At 50.3% G+C, this 18,363-nt stretch overlaps 1 protein-coding gene across 1 annotated transcript in view; it reads left to right on the top strand.

Annotated features, from left to right (window-relative positions):
- The window catches only part of Myh9 (myosin heavy chain 9), a 90,330-nt gene extending 80,710 nt beyond the window's left edge, over positions 1-9,620 (top strand). Inside the window, exons 31-41 of the mRNA XM_090328630.1 lie at positions 117-365; positions 1,755-1,967; positions 2,066-2,278; positions 2,753-2,914; positions 3,736-3,864; positions 4,964-5,052; positions 5,138-5,261; positions 5,544-5,752; positions 6,255-6,363; positions 6,449-6,621; positions 8,240-9,620. Coding sequence (XP_090184756.1) covers positions 117-365; positions 1,755-1,967; positions 2,066-2,278; positions 2,753-2,914; positions 3,736-3,864; positions 4,964-5,052; positions 5,138-5,261; positions 5,544-5,752; positions 6,255-6,363; positions 6,449-6,621; positions 8,240-8,357 — 1,788 coding nt within the window. The 3' untranslated portion in view covers positions 8,358-9,620. The remainder of the gene's footprint in view (positions 1-116; positions 366-1,754; positions 1,968-2,065; positions 2,279-2,752; positions 2,915-3,735; positions 3,865-4,963; positions 5,053-5,137; positions 5,262-5,543; positions 5,753-6,254; positions 6,364-6,448; positions 6,622-8,239) is intronic.
- The last annotated feature ends 8,743 nt before the right edge of the window (positions 9,621-18,363 follow it).

Here is an 18,363-nt window from a genome sequence, read left to right as displayed (position 1 = left end):
TGTGTGTGTGTGTGATCTGTCTGTGACTGAGTTAGCCCCCTAGCCCCCCATCATGCGTGGCAAGCCAGCCCCCATTTCCATTGCACAGTCTGTCCTTACTCCCCATTTGTGCTTAGGTGACTGACATGAAGAAGAAGATGGAAGATGGTGTAGGGTGCCTGGAAACGGCAGAGGAAGCTAAGCGGAAGCTTCAGAAGGACCTGGAAGGGCTGAGCCAGCGGCATGAGGAGAAGGTGGCTGCCTACGACAAACTGGAGAAGACCAAGACACGTCTGCAGCAGGAGCTGGACGACCTGCTCGTGGACTTGGACCACCAGCGGCAGAGCGTGTCTAACCTGGAGAAGAAGCAGAAGAAGTTTGATCAGGTTGGTGTATCAGCTTGGCCCCCTCACCTCTCTCCTCCCAGCACCCCAGCCTATGACAGAGGCTGCAGTGAAACCAGCAAATCCTAGAGGGAAGCTTTGGGGGGGAGGGGGTGTTTGGCCCTCCATCCCCAGCTGGTGAGGTGCTCCAGGAAAAAGCAACCATGTCATGTGATAGGTGTAGAAGTGGCTTCTATAGTTTTTTTTTTTTTTTGGTGGCTCATGGGGCTTGAACTCGGCCTGGGAGCTGTCCCTGAGCTATTCATTTCAAGGCTATTGCCCTACCCTTGACCCAAGCCCCACTTCCCATTTTCTAGAAGTTAATTAGAGATAAGAGTCTCAGGTCCTTTTGTGCCTGGGCTGGCTTTGAACCTTGACCCTTAGATCTCAGCCTCCTGAGTAGCTAGGATTACAGGCATAACCTCACCTGGCTTAAGGCTTCTATAGTTTTGTGTGCATTCAGCCCTGTCCCTCTTTCTAAGTCTGAGACAGTTAAGAAGATGCAGACCCTGGGGCCAGACAGAATAATGCAGGACACTAAGAAATTCAGTGATCAGCCAGTGACTGCTAAATCCTGCATAGCACCTTTTGTAGATAAAGTCTACCCCCCCCCCCCGAATCAGGGCCTGAGCACTGTCCTTGGGCTTTCTCCAGGCTAGAGCTCTACCACTTCAGCCATAAATACCACTTCGAGCTTTTCTATGTATGTCGTATTGAGTAATTGAACCCAGGTCTTTGTGCATGCCAGGCAAGCACTCTATCAGTAGACCAAACTCCTGGCCCAAGATAACGTTTTGTTGAGTTCAGTCACGCTTGTTCACTGCATGTGTCTGGCATGTGAATGTAGTCACTCAGTGCTGTAGTGGCCTCCCTGAGTGGTTGCTAAAGACTGTATGATCTGCAAGCACCAAGCAACATACTCTCTAACCCTTCATGAAAAAGGTTCCCAGCCCATAGAGTAGTGAGGAGTGGGGCAAAGCAAGTAGGAAGTAGGTAGGAGCCGTTAGAACCAGCATGGTCCATGCAGATCACTGACCATAGTGGTAGAATCCATCCTTGGAGGAGGGCTACACATGCGGTTCAGACTCCTAAGCAGCCAGATATGTACGAAGGGTTAGCTGTCAATTGTCCTGGAGAACCAATGCGTTTCCAGGTTCTGAGTGTTTCCGTATGCTTGTTTCCTATGTTTTCAAAAGGACATTGTATAACATAAAGGATTGCTATCAGTCAGTGATTAAAAACTGAGCTGAGGCTAAAGCATGATGGAAAAGCAGTCCCTGCCCCTGGCTGGCCAGGAGGCTACACTGCTGGACGGTGCAGCCTTGGAACTGCTTATCTTGGTGCCCACGGTGGCCCTCAGCCTTCACCTCATGGTACCCTCCTCTTTCCCAGCTCCTGGCCGAAGAGAAGACCATCTCTGCCAAGTATGCAGAGGAGCGTGACCGGGCGGAGGCAGAGGCCCGAGAAAAGGAGACTAAGGCGCTGTCTTTGGCTCGGGCGCTGGAGGAGGCCATGGAGCAGAAGGCAGAACTGGAGCGGCTCAACAAGCAGTTCCGCACAGAGATGGAGGATCTCATGAGCTCCAAGGATGACGTGGGCAAGAGCGTGAGTGCTGGGCCTGTGGCCCTGCCTTGAGAAGACCCAGGCATGGGTATCATGGTCCAGAGCCTCAGGTGCCTGCTGACTCCTGCTCTTGGGTGCAGGTCCATGAGCTGGAGAAATCCAAGAGGGCCCTGGAGCAGCAGGTGGAGGAGATGAAGACCCAGCTCGAGGAACTGGAGGACGAGCTGCAGGCCACTGAGGACGCCAAGCTGCGGCTGGAAGTGAACCTGCAGGCCATGAAGGCCCAGTTTGAACGGGATCTGCAGGGCCGGGATGAGCAGAGCGAGGAAAAGAAGAAGCAGCTGGTCAGACAGGTGCGTGTCCTATGCCCCATCCTGCTCCCTCGCACAGCCCTCCTGCCCCCTTCAGTTGCTAGCAGGCCTCTTTCCTTGCTCCACCTGGGTGGTTTAGATTCCTCGATTCCCTTCTGTGCCCTTGCCTCCCAGTCTTTTCTCAGGGCCCCGTGACTTAGGCTGGGTTTTGAGGTTGTTTTTGTTTTGCTGGTCCTGAGGCTTGAACTCTGAGCCTGGGCACTGTCCCTCAATCCCTCTGTGTTCAAGGCTAGTGTGCTGTCACTTAGGTCACAGCACCTCCTCCGGCTTTTTCTTCGTATGTGGTGCTGAGGACTTGAACCCAGGGCTTCATGCATGCTAGGCACTGAGCCGCCCAGCCAGCCCTCATGCTGAGTTTTGACAGTTAGTAACCCTCAGTGGCCTTGGAGGCCTCATGGCCCCTCAGGACCAGCCTGGCTGGGCTCGTGGCTGAAGTGAGCTCCTGCTATGGCCCAGGTGCGGGAGATGGAGGCAGAGCTGGAGGATGAGAGGAAGCAGCGCTCCATGGCAGTGGCCGCTCGGAAGAAGCTGGAGATGGACCTGAAGGATCTAGAGGCTCACATTGACACGGCCAACAAGAACCGGGAAGAAGCCATCAAACAGCTGCGGAAGCTGCAGGTGAGGTGTGGCTGGGCCAGTTAGACCTCAGTGCTGAGACTCAGCCCTTGGGTAGACCCTGGAGAGGCTGCGAAGGCCAGGAATTGTGGCCTTTCCTGCCTGAGCCAAAGTCACCTCTCACAAACCTCATCTCACAAACGGAAGGTAGTCCAAAAGCAAAACTGGCAGTGAAATCAGTGACAGGAATACATTAGGCAAAAAAGTACCCTGACCCGCAGAAGGGTCAGGGGAGGTCAGTCAGTCAGACTTCTTGTAGAACCTGGGTGCTCACCCGGTGTGGTGCAGGAAGATGCTCGGACCTGGTTCTTCTGGGAGGCAGGCCAGTGTACCTCACCAATAATTAGAGCGCAAGGCAACTCTTCGTGGTCCATCATGCCTGGTGTGACAACTGAAAGAATACATTTAAAATCCATTGTGGGTGAGGCTGGGACACAGACCCTGTCACTGCCGATCTGACTGCGCGCCAGGACCACACTCGTGCGGCTGGGGAATCCCAGAGCAGAATGACAGTGGAAACACATTTCCAACTTGTAACTGGACAAACTTGGGGGCCCCAGACTCAATTCAGCAGAACGTTACAGGATGTAAGACTGGAGTGCAGCTCAGTTAGTATGCGGCGGCCACCGCTGTGAGAAGCAGCAGGCCTTGTGCATCCCAGCACGTAGGCTTCACACGAAGGCGTGTAAAGTTGATGTGGGGTGCAGGGCTGTTTTCTCCTGCCCTCTTACAGTTACTTGGTTAGTTGAACATGGTCCCTCTAAGGAATGTAGGAATGAGCAGGTAGATGGAGGGGGCCATATCAATCTCTCCTCCCCTCCCAGGCCCAGATGAAGGACTGCATGAGGGAGCTTGAGGACACCCGGGCTTCTCGAGAGGAGATCCTGGCGCAGGCCAAGGAGAATGAGAAGAAACTCAAGAGCATGGAGGCTGAGATGATCCAGCTGCAGGAGGTGGGCCACACAAGGGGACATGTGAGGTCTCTGCCTTCTGGCCTGCAGGGGGCAGCCTCGGACAGGCCATCACCTTCACCTTCCAGCCAGGCAGCAGGGAGGGGGAAGGGAGGACTGGAAACAGACAGCAAACGATAGCACTGAGCTTGGTGTAGTGCTTGTTTTACAGAAGGCTTTCTTACTGGAGCCAAGTTTCCTGGTGTGGTGGTGGTGGTGGTGGTGGTGGTGTGTGTCTGTGTGTCTGTGTGGGGGGGGCTGAAGGGGAGGGAAAGAGGAGAGGCTAGAGACAAGATATAGCTCTTAAGGACCCATAGCCTTCAACTAGGTCTTGTCTCCTAAGTGAAATGCTGTCCATATGGTCCTGTACTTTTGCACAATGCATTCTTGTACAGAACACTCTCGTACCGTGCTCTTTTGTATAATCGAAGGCTTGGTGTTGATCACCACCTCCTGCTGTGGCTTATACCTGGCAAGAGGGACTTCAGTGTCCCCTTGGCTGCTGTGTTGGTCACACATGAGTGCATCATGTCCAGAGGGCGTCCTGCAGTGTGTAGATACTGATTCCACATTGCTCTTTTTTTCTTGTTGCCAGTCCTGGGGCTTGAACTCAAGGCCTGGGCACTGTCCTTGGACACATTTTGCTTAAGGCTAGTGTTTTGCCATGTAAGCCACAGCACCACTTCTGACTTTTTCCTGTGTATGTGGTGCCGAGGATTTGAGCCCAGGGTTTTGTGCATGCTAGGAGAGCACTATCACTAGGCCATGCTCCCAGCCCCACATTGCTCATTTTTATAGCCAGTCTCTGCTCCATTCTTCTGCCTCAGCCTGGGGTGATCTCACTGTCCGTTGTCACGTGTGCGATCCTCACATCTGTGTTAGACCTCACTCTTTATTTCTGTCTTGGGCACCTGACTTGATTCCCAGCACTTACACATAGGAGTTTTGTGAATACATGGTGTTAAGCTAGGTCCTTGAGGAGAGGAGTCTGCCCTGCATGAGAGGAAGGAGAGGAGGCTGCCAGGAGCTCTGGGAGGTTGTTGAGTGCTGGGAATGGAGGTCTCGGTGTCCCTGGAAAGTCACACTCTGGTCTTTGTGGTAGGAACTGGCAGCTGCAGAGCGTGCGAAGCGCCAGGCCCAGCAGGAGCGGGATGAGCTGGCTGATGAGATTGCCAACAGCAGTGGCAAAGGGTGAGCCAAGGGAGGATTGAGAAGGAGCCCGGGAGGGTCTCCCCCATGCCACCCCACGGGCCCTCACTTCCCTCGCCCTCCACAGAGCCTTGGCAGTAGAGGAGAAACGGCGACTAGAGGCCCGCATCGCGCAGCTGGAGGAGGAGCTAGAGGAGGAGCAGGGCAACACAGAGCTGCTCAACGACCGTCTGAAGAAGGCCAACCTTCAGGTGGGTCCAGGGCTACGTGCCACCCGTTCTCCTGGGGCTCCCTGTGAGGAGGAAGCTGGCAGCTGCAGAGTGCTGGATGAGTCCCAGACTGTTCCTAGGAAATGTCCTGGTACCTGGCTCTGCCTGTGGTTTCTCTTCTGGGTATCAGGAATTGTCTGGATTCCGTTCATGCTTAGCCTCTCCTCCCGGAAGAGCGGAGATCTTGAACCTCAGGGCTGGTGGGATCCCAGAGCCGCCATCCTTGGGTTCACTGGCCATCTCCTCTGATCTCCTTTCCTGCAGATCGACCAGATCAACACAGACCTGAACCTGGAGCGTAGCCACGCCCAAAAGAATGAGAACGCAAGGCAGCAGCTGGAGCGCCAGAACAAGGAGCTCAAAGTCAAGCTGCAAGAAATGGAGAGCACTGTTAAGTCCAAGTACAAGGCGTCCATCACTGCCCTCGAGGCCAAGATCGCACAGCTGGAAGAGCAGCTGGACAATGAGACCAAGTATGTGTGCACCCCCACTCCACCTCAAGCTGGTGCACGTGACTGGTGTCTGCTCCTGGGAATAATCACAGGTTGACTTGGAGCCAGCTCTGGCTCCCCAGGTCCCAAAGGCAACCATTTTGTGGGGTTCTCTTCCTTTTCTCCCACAGTCCATATATGAAGGCTCCTTTGCTATCTGTCCTTAAGGGCTGAAGTAGAGGAGGTGTGGGGTCTGGCCCCTGGGCCGCTGTCTGTGGGCTCAGCAAGACTGACGCCTCTTTCGAGCTAGTGGAGGTCACGTTGTGCTCCAAGCCTCAGTGTCTACTTCCAGGCAACTTGTGTACTCTTGTGAGGATGTCTCCTGAGACCAAGCACCTAGTAGGTGGCCAGGAAAGACAGGAACCTTAGCCAAGACCCCTTGGGAGTAGATGCCAGTGGGGTTCAGGACCCAGGAGTGGTATTTACTCTCCTCCTTGGGTCTGGTGGAAAAGGCCCCTGCTGAGCCCATGCCCATCCCACACAGGGAGCGCCAGGCCGCCTCCAAGCAGGTGCGCCGCGCGGAGAAGAGGCTAAAGGACGTGTTGCTGCAGGTGGATGATGAGCGGAGGAACGCCGAGCAGTACAAGGACCAGGTTTGTGCCCAGGCAGAGCTCTGTGACTGGGTGGGCCACACGCCCAGGGCCCCTAACCAGGGCCATTGGCCACGTGTCCCCACAGGCTGACAAGGCTTCCACCCGGCTGAAGCAGCTCAAGCGGCAGCTGGAGGAGGCAGAGGAGGAGGCCCAGAGGGCCAATGCCTCTCGCCGGAAGCTGCAGCGTGAGCTGGAGGATGCTACAGAGACTGCCGATGCCATGAACCGTGAGGTCAGCTCCTTGAAGAACAAGCTGAGGTGAGCCCCAGCCCCTGCCTCTTTGTCCCTTCCAGAGCCGCTTGTTCTGAGCAGCAGCTTTCGGAGCTCCACCTCACTCCTTACGTACTTGGTCCTGTTTTCACAAGGTGCAGTGGTGTGAGGTGACAGAATAAGAAGGTATCCATCACAGACCCATCTGGTCTCTTCATGGGCCTTTTGCCTCTGGGATCTTGGGAATATACTGGAAACTTGGCCATTTATTCCCAGCCAATTTATGAAGCAGTCATTGTGTAGTGGGGATTCTTGAACTAGATGTTGCCAGAGCCACTTCGCCTGAATCCCCGCACGTGTCAGATACCTGGGAAATGCCTGTGAGTGTGTGCTAGTGTGACTGTATGCACCAGTGAACCTTAGGCCCATGTGCAGGCCACATTCAAAAGTATCAAGTGAGCTGGGTGCGGTGGTTCACTCCTGTAGTCCCAGGACTTCAGGGGTAGACGAAGGAGGATAAGAAGTTCAAGGCTATAGCTACTCAGGAGGCTGAGATCTGAGGATTGCAGTTTGAAGCCAGCCAGGCAGGAAAGGCTATATGACTATTATTTCCATTAAACTAACAACAATAATAACAAAAAAAGCTGAAATGGAGCTATGGTTCAACTAGTAGAATCTTGAGCAAAAGAAGCTCAGCAACAAACAACACCCAGGCCCTGAGTTCAAGCTTAGAACTGACACCAAAAACAACCAAAAAAAATTAGTATTGCTTGGTTATAGCTGAGATTTTACCTTAGAGTCACATTGTTTCTTTTTTCCTGTCAAGGATTTTTTTTTTTTTTTTTTTTTTTTGGTGGCAGGTCCTAGGGTTGATCTCAGGGCCTGAGCACTGTCCTTGGGCTTTCTCAGAGCTGGAGCTCTACCACTTGAGCTATAGTACCACTTTTGGCCTTTTCTATGTATGTGGTATTGAGAAATTAAACTTGGGTCTTCGTGCATGCTAGGCAAGTAACTCTACCACTAGACCATGCTCCCGGCCCAAAATGAGAAGGGTTTTGTTTTGTTTTGTTTTTGTTTTTTCCTTTTTGGTTATGTGGTACTGAGGCATTGAACCCAGGGCTTTATACATGCACTTTACCACTAAACCACATCCCCAGTTCTTTTTTTTTTTTTAAGCACGAAAGCTGCAAGGCTAGACTTCAGTATTTCATGTCTGTTTTCTGCCTTGTGGTCGGGAGATGCTGTGTTTGCGCCCGTGTGAACAGTTCCTTCCTCTTAGGCTCACCGAGGTTGGCCGGCTGGCTGGTTGGTTTCACATTCTGGGAATGGAACCTAGAGTTTTCCTTGCATGTACTAGGCAGGCCACGCCCAGTCCTCTGTTTCCAGTCAGACCTGCTTTCCTGACCCTGTCTTACCCTACTGCTCTGCATTAAGGTGGCAGACATATAAACGGTCTGCGGGTTGCTGTGTGTGCCCACAGGGGCTTCTGTGCCCCCATATCACTGGTCCCTGTCAAGAGACAAGTGCCTGGTTTCTATCTAAAGACAGTCTTATGATGTGTGTGTACGTGTGCGTACATGTGCGTGCGTGCGTGCGCGCGCGTGCGTGCACTCTCGAGGTGCTACCATCCTTCCACTGGCCACTGACACTCTGCCTCTGCCCTCAGGCGTGGTGACCTGCCCTTCGTTGTGCCTCGACGGATGGCCAGGAAAGGCACTGGTGACTGCTCGGATGAGGAGGTGGACGGCAAAGCAGATGGGGCTGATGCAAAGCCTGCTGAGTAGGCCGATTCTCCTCCCGTTGCCCAAGACGCACGGACAGATGCCTCCACCTCCCTTTCCTGGCCTCCCCCCACTCCCCAGCACCCCCACCTCCCCTAGGCCTTGTCCAGGGCATTGGCTTCCCTACGCAGCCCCCCAGCTTCCCTCCCACCCTCCACAATCTGATACCAAAGAGTCCAGGCCAGGCCCGAGGAAAGAGTGACCAGTAGGTCTCAGCCCTCTGTCTGAACGCACAGGTGGTGGGCAGGGAGGGCGGCCGCTGGGGTGGGTTAAGAGTTTTCTATGAATCTATTTTTCTTCAGAGTGAGGGAGTTTTGATAGCCCACCCCCCCAACCCCCAGAAGTTGTCACCTTCCCCCACCTTTGCCATCAGCTCCTCCCTCTTCTTCCCTCCTCTGCTGTTGGCAATCACACATGGTGACCTCACGCCTCTGGCCCTGAGTGGTCAGGAAGGAGCAGGCCCAGGGCTCCACCTCTGTGCAGGGCACAGAGGGCTGGGGGCAGGCAGGAATTGCGCTCCCTCTCCCGTGTGGCACAGCGCACCACCGCTGCCCTGCCTCATTCTAGAGCGTCTCAAGTGCAATGCTTCCCACTTGCCAGCCTGCCCTGCCACAGCAAGAGGCCACGCTGATAGGCCAGCAGGGCCGCTCCCAGCACTCTTGGGGACCAAATATATTTAATGGTTAAGGGACTTGTCCCGAGTCTAGCAGCCAGAGAATCCGAGGGCTGGTGGCCCTCCACCCGATCTTGTGCCTCCTCCGGGACAGGGCCCAGGTGTCTGATCTGCAGCTGGTCTCAGTGCAGTTTAAAACCTGTCGTGGGCACCGATAGCTTTTGAAAGATGAACTGTTTTATTTTCTTCCCTCTTGTAATAAACGATGTATTTCTGAGTCTCTCTCACTGCCTTTCCTTTGGAACATGTTAGAGGAATGGTTGTCTACACTGGTGCACACTGGTTCTGAATTGACTTCTGTTCCTGTTTTGTATATGCTGCATTTAGACTTACTCCTGGCAAGAAGGCGGTTTTTTTGTTTTTTTTAAAAAACAGAAACAAACTCAACAAACCCTCAGCTATATAAAAGCTGTATGCCTAAAGAACGCTGAATTCAGGTCGCAGTTGCTGTCACAAAGGAGTGAATGGACCTCCCACCTGCCCCCTTTTTATATAGAAAGTGCCTTAGCGTGTGCTGCAGCTGTCACCACCACGTAAGCTGGTTTACAGATGTTTCCACTCAGTGTCACAATAAACAGTACTATGTGCTACAAGCTGGGTCTGTGTCTGTGTGTCCATCTGTCTGCATGCCGCACACCCCAAGGGACTTGAGCTTATGAATGGTGAGGGTGGAGTCATTGCCCTGAAGTCCCCAGGATTCTCCACCCCTGCTCCGAGCTGGCCAGGATAGGGCGGGGTCTGGAGGAAGTCGTCATTACCTCTCCTTGCCCATCAGGGTCATCTTGAGATGTGGAGCTGATAGATAGGAAGTGGGGGGGGGGGGCTACATTTCTGGAAAGGCAGCAGTGAGCAAGTAAAACTTGCCCACTAAATGCCAGCACAATGGTGGATGGTGGCCAGTGCATGGAAGTGGGGTAAACATTCACTTGTGTCTTGAAGCCACAGTTGTAACAAAGAGGGCTGTGTTTCTTTCCTCTTTACCCCCCTGTATCACTCACTGGGTCTTTCTGATGTGAACCTTCATCCCTGATATTTTTTTTTTCAGATTTTAGTACTGGAGTGCGTGTCCACATTTGCCCCTAAAGGGTTGGCAGTGCCCAGAGCTGCCTGACTGCCTCATCCTCCATGCAGAAGCTGAGGAGCCATCACTGAACGTTCAAAGACTACTTATCCAAAGTCTTTGCCTATCACTCCCTAGCCGTACTCCCAGGTGCCCATAATTCCGCTACAGTTTCCTCCTGGTGGATCTCCCCAGTCTTCTAAGCATCTTTTTTATTTTTATTTATTTTGTGGATCATGGGGCTTGAACTCAGCCTGGGCGCTGTCCCTGAGCTCTTCAGCTCAAGGCTACCACCCGCCCCTTGAGCCAAGCCCCACTTCCCATTTTCTAGAGATTAATTGGAAATAAAAGTCTCAGATCCTTTTGTGCCCAGGCTGGCTTTGAACCTTGATCCTTAGGTCTCAGCCTCCTGAGTAGCTAAGATTACAGGCTTGAGCTACCGTGCCCGGCTTAGGTATCTTTAAAACAATTCATGTGATTTATGGAGGGGTTACAGTTACGTAAGTCAGGTCATGAGTACATTTCTCACAGTTTCCTCTCATCTGCCACCCACAAGTTGTATAGTTCATATTCAGTGTACACCTAGTGAGTACCACTGCTCCTTTGTTAACCCTTTGTCCCTCCACTGCTGTGTCTCCCCCTGCTCTCTCAAGCACAGGTACATTAATGAATGACAAAGGACAAGAAAACGAAGAACAAACCTCTTATTTCCATTTCCTGGGGTTGGTTTTGCCAAATATTTTATCCAATCAGAGGCACCTCGTGTTCCTCCCCTAAGAATGTCCTCCTTTAGCCTCACTGTGTGAATGTCTATAGACGATGTATCATGGCCCAGGGTACTTTAGATCTAGCATCTTCACATGAGCAAAAACATGAGCTATTGGTCTTCCTGAGCTTGGCTTACCTCATTAGCACGATTTGTTCTAGGTATGTCATTCTTTCTATGGGCTGTGTAAAATTCCATTGCATACACGCACAAAATTTTTTGGATCCCCTCATCTGTTGTAGGGCGTTGAGCTGTTTGCATAACGTGGCTATTGTGAATAGTGCAGCAGTGAAATGTGTCCTGGCTTGGGATGTTCGGGGCAGCTCCACCGGAGTGGTGTGGCTGGCTTGTAGGGAAGAGCTATGCTTAGTTGTTTGAAGAACCTCCAGACGGCTGTCCAGAGTGTTCGTTCAGGCTTACGTTCCCACACAGAGTACAGTGCGGCTCCTTCCCCTCCTTTCCCCACTTCCCCACCATGTGTGGTCCGAGTTAGGCTGTGCTGCTCGTGTAATTTGTGTTCTGTCATATATCAAAATAAGGATGGAAGGATTATAAAGCAAAGACATCTGTGTAGCTTACAGTTCGGGAAGCTGAAAGCCCAAAGAGCACAGTGCAGATTCAGGCAAGGGTCCCCTGAAAGCATCCACTTGGGACATGTACCACAGTCCACATGAGACTGGTACCACAGCAGTCGTTCATATGTGAGGGAATGGCCACCAGGAAGAACCAGAAGGAGCGGCCAGTCTTCTGGCCAATCACTAGGCTCCACCTCCTGAGAGTCCCAGCGCCTCCCAACTTGGCCACCCTGAGGACCAAGTTTCCAAAACAGTCATAAACCATAGCCCTGCTACCTAATAAATGCCATCCGTTCAGCTACCCTGCCTGTCACTAAGCTGTGACACTAGTCTTTGTTGGAGGCACTAGAGGCATCCCCTATTATGTCTTTTCTCAAATCCCAAATAATTCAGTCAGACGATAGTTGTGAACCCTAAATGTAAATTTTCTCCATTTTTTATCCTCGACCCAGTGGGGTGACAAAGACCTTTGGCAAATGCTAAGAGAATCCACGACAGATAAAAAAAATACAGAGGACAGAATCACATCAGTACACATGTTACAGCTTCACTCAGTGTGCCAGCTGTGGGCACTTAAGAGACAGGAAGGCAGTAGGACCTGGCCTACGAGCTCTGCTCCCTGTAGCAGAATGAATTGTTGGATAATAAGAAGGCTTTAGTTTCCTACTAAGTCTACTGCAGTGGAGTGATATCTGAGAGATGCACACCAAAAGGCTCTAATTTTGGAAGAATAAGCTTTAAACAGTATGTATGTGTATATATATATAACATATATATGTATATATTTGTTGTTGTTGGTCGTGGTGGCGGTGATCATGGGGCTTGAACTTGGCCTGGGTGCTGTCCCTGAGCTCTTCAGCTCAAGGCTACCACCCTACCCTTGAGCCAAACCCCACTTCCCATTTTCTGGAGGTTAATTGGAGATAAAGAGTCGCAGGTCCTTCTGTGCCCAGGCTGGCTTTGAACCTTGATCCTCAGATCTCAGCCTCCTAAGTAGTAAACAGTATATTTTGTATATATTTATATTTTGTATTTTCCCATCAAATGATGCTATGGATTTTTCTGGGTTGGTGATTACAGGAGAAGTGAGTAGGTCTGGGGATGTAGCTTAGTGATAGAATGCTTGCCTAGCTTGCACTTAAGGCTTTGGGCTGAGGGGAGGGTCAGAGTGCCCCTTACACAGGAGAGGTCCTTTACCAGTGACAGTTTTGAGTGGCGAGTGATTGTTATGTAATGGTTTTCCAATATCTACTCCCATAATGCATTCTGTTGTAACATGATATATAGTACATAAACATGAAGCCTTAATTAGAGGTGTCTCCCATAAATGCACTTAGGTGCAGCCAAGTGCATAACTCCATAGATGCCATTAAGGGGAATTTTATTAAGCTGGGCACTGGTGGCTTATGCCTGCAATTATAGCTACTCGGGAGGCTGAGATCTGAGGAACGCAATTCAAAACCAGTCTGGGTAGGAAATTCCATGAGACTTATCTCCAGTTAATCACTAGAAAACCAGAAGTGGCACCGTGGCTCAAAGTGGTAGAGCACTATTAGCCTTGCACAAAATAGCTCAGAGACAGTGCCCAGGCCCCATGACTAACACACATACACACAAAAACTAATTTTATTTTGCTGAGCAATCAGCCTTGGTATCAGGCTATGACAGCCATTAATCTGACATTTACTAGTAGTCTTTGACAGTTATAAGGTAATTAGGTGGAGTCTGGAGTGGTCCTCAGGCAGGAGCAGATCTATAGGGCTGTCTCATAAGCGGCTATGGAAACCATAGTCATTATTCTACTTGCCTGCCATAGTTCTACATGTTAATTGGGGGACACAATTTAGTCCATACACCAATGGCTCTATCGAAAGTACCCCCCGTGAGATAAATGTGCTTGTCCCTTTCATGCAATGTCATTTATTCTCATCACATTGACCTCTAAACCTCACCGTTATCCTCCCCAATAGAGGATGGAAGATTCTTTTGAGTGTGACTTTGTGCATCTCATGGACAGCCTGAGCCCAGAGGATGTACAGCTTCTGTTGACTGAAGACAAAGCATGAGAGGGGTTTGTGGCAGAGGCTCAGTTGTCCAGGTAACCCCAATTAGGATTTAACCCTTCTGGGTTTTTTTGTCCTTGCACTCACAATCTGTTTAATAATGCTACCCTTATTTCATATTCACCTTCTCCCTCAGCTCACTGACCTAAATGCCAATCATCTCTGGTAAAACTCGGTGTGGTGCAACGTATAATTATGCTTGACCAAGTCTCTAGGTGCCTCTCAAGCCAGTCAAGATGACAACTCAGATTAGTGGCATCCTGCCTCATGGCTGACCTACAGTCTCCTTTCCTCCCAGAGATGGATGCTCTCTAGTGCCTCTAGAGGTCATAAATGGTGTATTGACTGGCCCCTGGTCCCTGAAGGGCTAGAATTTGAGGAAAATGACTAGGAGAACAAGAAGATGATGAGTGACCTGATTCTTAGACACTAGAAGGTTCACAGGGATGACAAGGCAGGCACGTGGTGCACAGCTGAGTCAGTCAACATAGCAAAGGCTCAGTATGTCAGGGTTTAGATGCAGCTTGACCTGACCATCTTTTATTATCTTCATGCTAGTTCTGGGACTTGAACTCAGGGCATAGGCGCTGTCCCTGAGCTTTTGTGCTGAAGAGTAGCACTCGACTACTGAGATACAGCTCTAATTCTGGCTTTTTTAATTGGATATAAGAGTCTCACAACAAAAACATGGGAAGGGGTATCAATGTGTGCGAAGTAATGTACCTTCCATCTGGCGAATGTAACTATGACTCCTCTACACATTACAATTTTTTAAAAAGTCTCAGACTTTACTGCCAAGGCCGACTTGAAACTGTAATCCTCAGATCTCAGCCTCCCGAGTAACCAGGATTACAGGTGTGAGCCACCAGCTCCCTACAGCCGTGACCACCTTGATCATAACTTCCATGATTGCCCCAAGAGCTTGCCTTGTTGTCTGTCCCTGCTTATTTTTCCAGCTCTCTGTAGGGTCATTAGTCTGACCCTGCTAGAGAAGCAGGCTGGAACCTTTTGACATTCACAGATCTGGTCATCTTCAGCTGACACTGTTGGGTGGAGCGGTTGGGTTGGGTTGGGTTGGTTGAGTTGGGTTGGATTGGTTGGGTTGAGCAGTCCTTGAGGAGTGCTGGTCACCTTGTCATCCTAAAAGTCAATCCTAAGGGACTTGGCCAGGAACAGAAAAGAAGAGGGGGAAGCAGGGCAGGAGCGGAAGGGGCAGGAGGAGAAGGATGCTGAGCCTCCACCGCCCACCAGGGGCTGCTGCTCTCCTCTAGAACCTTCCAAAGCAGATTCAGGGCTGCTTTCCCATTGCATTAGGATCCCCTAGTCAGGGGATCAACATGGCCCAAGGATCAAAGACTTTGTCGGGACCCAACTCCGGAGCAGCGCACACCATGGGTGCCTTTTCTTTGGCGTTGCAGGGTGAGCTGTTTCATCGCCCATCCGTAGGCTCTCAGGAGGGATGACCTTTACTTTGCCCCTTGGGTTGAGTCTATAGCCCCATCCTGGCTATTGCACCCTGAGACTGTAGACGGTGGTCAAGCATCTCAGAATTCTTCCAGTGATTCCGCTTTCTGAACACGAGGGCCTCGTCATGGCAGGGTTGTGTTCCTCACTGCGGGTGTTTCACACTAGCCAGCCCAAAGATGGAAGAACTGCGAGGAAGGGCGAGTGTAAAAAAATAAAAATAAAAACAGAAAGGAAGTCTAAACAAAGAGCTTTTGTCAGGTGGCTATCAGACCCCATAGGAATAAGGGAGGAATCACGGACTTTATTTCACTGTGTGCTGATATTGGACCCTCCCATGTACAAGGCCTTACTTTAGCCGCCGCTCCTCAAGGAAAGACTGTTACTGAATTTCTAAAATACAGAGGTCAGCGGCATTCTCAGGATGCTAGACCCCCAGGGCGTTGCTTTTCTTGGGGACAAATAGGACACTGGATGACGCAATGCCCACGCCAGGCCAGGTTAAAGAGAGAAAAATCACCTGGCACATGTCCACGCTGTGGTAAAGGAAGCACTGGGCTAAAGATTGCAAGTCAGAAACAAATCGCAATGGCCGCCCGTTTTCGGGAAACTGGAGAAGGGGCCAGCCCCTGGCCCCGCAAAACCATGGGGCAGTCCCTCCCTCTTCTCGGCCACAAGTGCATCTTCTAACAACCCCCCAAGATCAGTCTCCAGCCTCCTCCGTGCCACCCCAGGCAGTGCAGGATTTGACCTCTGTTCCTCCACCTGCTCAGTATTGACCCCAGAGATGGGGACACAAGCTCTCCCCACGGGGGTCTTCGGCCCCATTCCCCCGGGAGTGGCTGGATTGCTGTTAGGGCGAAGTAGCTCAGCCCTTAAAGGGATACAGATTACACCTGGCAAAATTGACCAGGATTTTACTGGAGAAATCAAAGTTATGGCCTCTGCCCCGAAACACGTGGTATCGATCCCAGCCGGTCAAAAATTAGCACAACTAATACTTGTGCCTTTACCTCCCAGGGAGACTGCTAATTCCCCATGTGGACAGAGAGGATTTAGATCTTCTGATATCTATTGGGTACAAAGCATAAAACAAGAGAGGCCTGAGATGACTATATTTATACAAGAAAAACCCTTTAAAGGAACATTAGACACTGGAGCAGATGTGTCTGTGATATCTAAAAAACATTGGCCAGCCCAATGGCCCCTGACAACCTCTATGACTTCCCTACAGGGGGTTGGGCAAGCAACTGACCCACAGCAGAGCAGTGCGATCCTTGTTTGGAGAGATGAGGAGGGGCACTCTGGTCATTTTCAGCCATTTGTCCTGGATCATCTGCCAATTAATTTATGGGGTCGTGATATCATGGAAAAAATGGGAGTGTATATGTTTAGTCCTAGTGCTGCGGTCACTAAGCAGTTACTTCATCAAGGCCTCCTCCCCTTTAGGGGACTAGGCCGAGCAGCACAGGGGGAGCTAGAGCCACTCCAACCCCAGTCTCACCCTACGAGACAAGGATTAGGGTATTCCTTAACGGGAGCTGTCGTTTGTCCTGCCCCTCATGCTGATCCCATAAATTGGCTCTCTGAAGAACCGGTATGGGTCGAACAGTGGCCTCTTTCACTAGAAAAGATCATTGCAGTACAGCAGCTGGTACAGGAACAGCTGGACTTGGGACATGTGGCCCCTTCTAACTCTCCATGGAATTCTCCAATTTTTGTTATAAAGAAAAAGTCAGGTAAATGGAGGCTGTTACAGGATTTGAGGAAAGTGAACGCCACAATGGAACTGATGGGGGCCCTACAGCCTGGCTTGCCTTCACCCATGGCAATCCCAAAGGATACTTATAAGATTATTATAGATTTGAAGGATTGTTTCTATACTATACCCCTGGCGCCTCAAGACTGTAAGCGCTTTGCCTTCAGCGTCCCCTCTGTTAATTTTAAAGAACCCATGAAGCGATATCACTGGCTTGTGCTTCCACAGGGCATGTAAATAGCCCAACTTTATGTCAAAGTTTTGTAGCTAGAGCCATTTCTTCCACTCGTGAAAAATTTTCTTCTGTTTATATTGTTCATTATATGGATGACATCTTGTTGGCTTGTTCTGACCCTATCATCGTACGACAAGCCTTTGGACAACTAAAGCAAGATCTGAGCCTCTTTGGCCTTATAATAGCAGCTGAAAAGGTTCAGGAACACCCCCCTTTTACATATCTAGGCCATATATTAGGCCCACACTATTTTAAAAGCCAAAAAATACAATTAAAAACTTCACACTCAAGAACTCTTCATGATTTTCAGCAATTCTTAGGAGATATAAATTGGCTTCGGCCTTATCTAAAGCTCTCCACAGGAGAGTTAAAACCCCTCTTTGATCTCTTAAAAGGAGATACCAACCCTACATCCTTACGCGAATTAAATCCTGACGCCAGGAGGGCCATCCAAATTGTAGAAAAGGCAATTTCCCAGCAACAAGTGAACTATTGTGACTATTCTAAACCATGGGGAGTTTACATTTTAGCTACTTCTCACTCCCCAACTGCTGTATTGTGGCAGGATGGCCCACTTTTATGGCTTTATCTACCATCAACACCCGGCAAAGTGCTGACCCCCTACTACGAATTGGTAGCTAATCTGATACATATGTGCCGAGTGGATTCCCGTAAATATTTAGGTCAGGAACCTCATTTTATCTGTGTCCCATATAATTTACAACAACAAGATTGGCTATTCGCCCATTGCGATCCTTGGGCCATTGCTTGGGCCAATTATACGGGAAAAATTTTGCATCACTACCCGTCTAACAAACTTCTCCAATTTGCTGCGTGTCATATGTTTCTATTTCCTTCCATAGTACAGGCCTCGCCTTTATCTTCTGCCGCTTTGGTATTTACAGATGGATCCTCAAATGGAACGGCTGCTTTGACCATTAATGGGAAAACTCAATCTTGAGTTACAGGTTTTTCCTCCGCCCAAGAGGTGGAATTAGAGGCTGTTTTACAAGCACTCGTCCTGTTACAAGACGAGCCCTTTAACTTATACTCAGACAGTCAATATGTAATTCGTGCTCTTCAAGTCATAGAAACTGTTCCCTTTATTGGAACTACTAACTCCAATATCCAGACCCAATTTCGCCAAGTACAAACTTTGCTTTGTTCTCGCAACCACCCCTGTTTTTTTGGCTTTGTTCGAGCTCACACTAATCTTCCTGGCCCTTTAAGTGAGGGCAATGCGGTCACTGACTCTGCCACCAGAGTTTACTTAACTCAGGTTGAACTTGCTAAGCAGTCACATGCCATCCACCATCAAAACAGTCGAGCCTTGCGCCGACAGTTTAAATTATCTAGAGAAGCAGCACGACAAATAGTTAAGACTTGCTCCAACTGTGTCCCTTTTTCACCAGCC

This window comes from Megascapheus bottae, chromosome 2 (assembly GCF_031878675.1).
Source record: "Megascapheus bottae isolate mThoBot1 chromosome 2, mThoBot2.hap1, whole genome shotgun sequence".
Classification (NCBI taxonomy): Eukaryota; Metazoa; Chordata; class Mammalia; order Rodentia; family Geomyidae; genus Megascapheus; species Megascapheus bottae.
The sequence above is the reverse complement of the archived record's forward strand: the minus strand, read 5'-3'. Positions and strand labels throughout refer to the sequence as shown.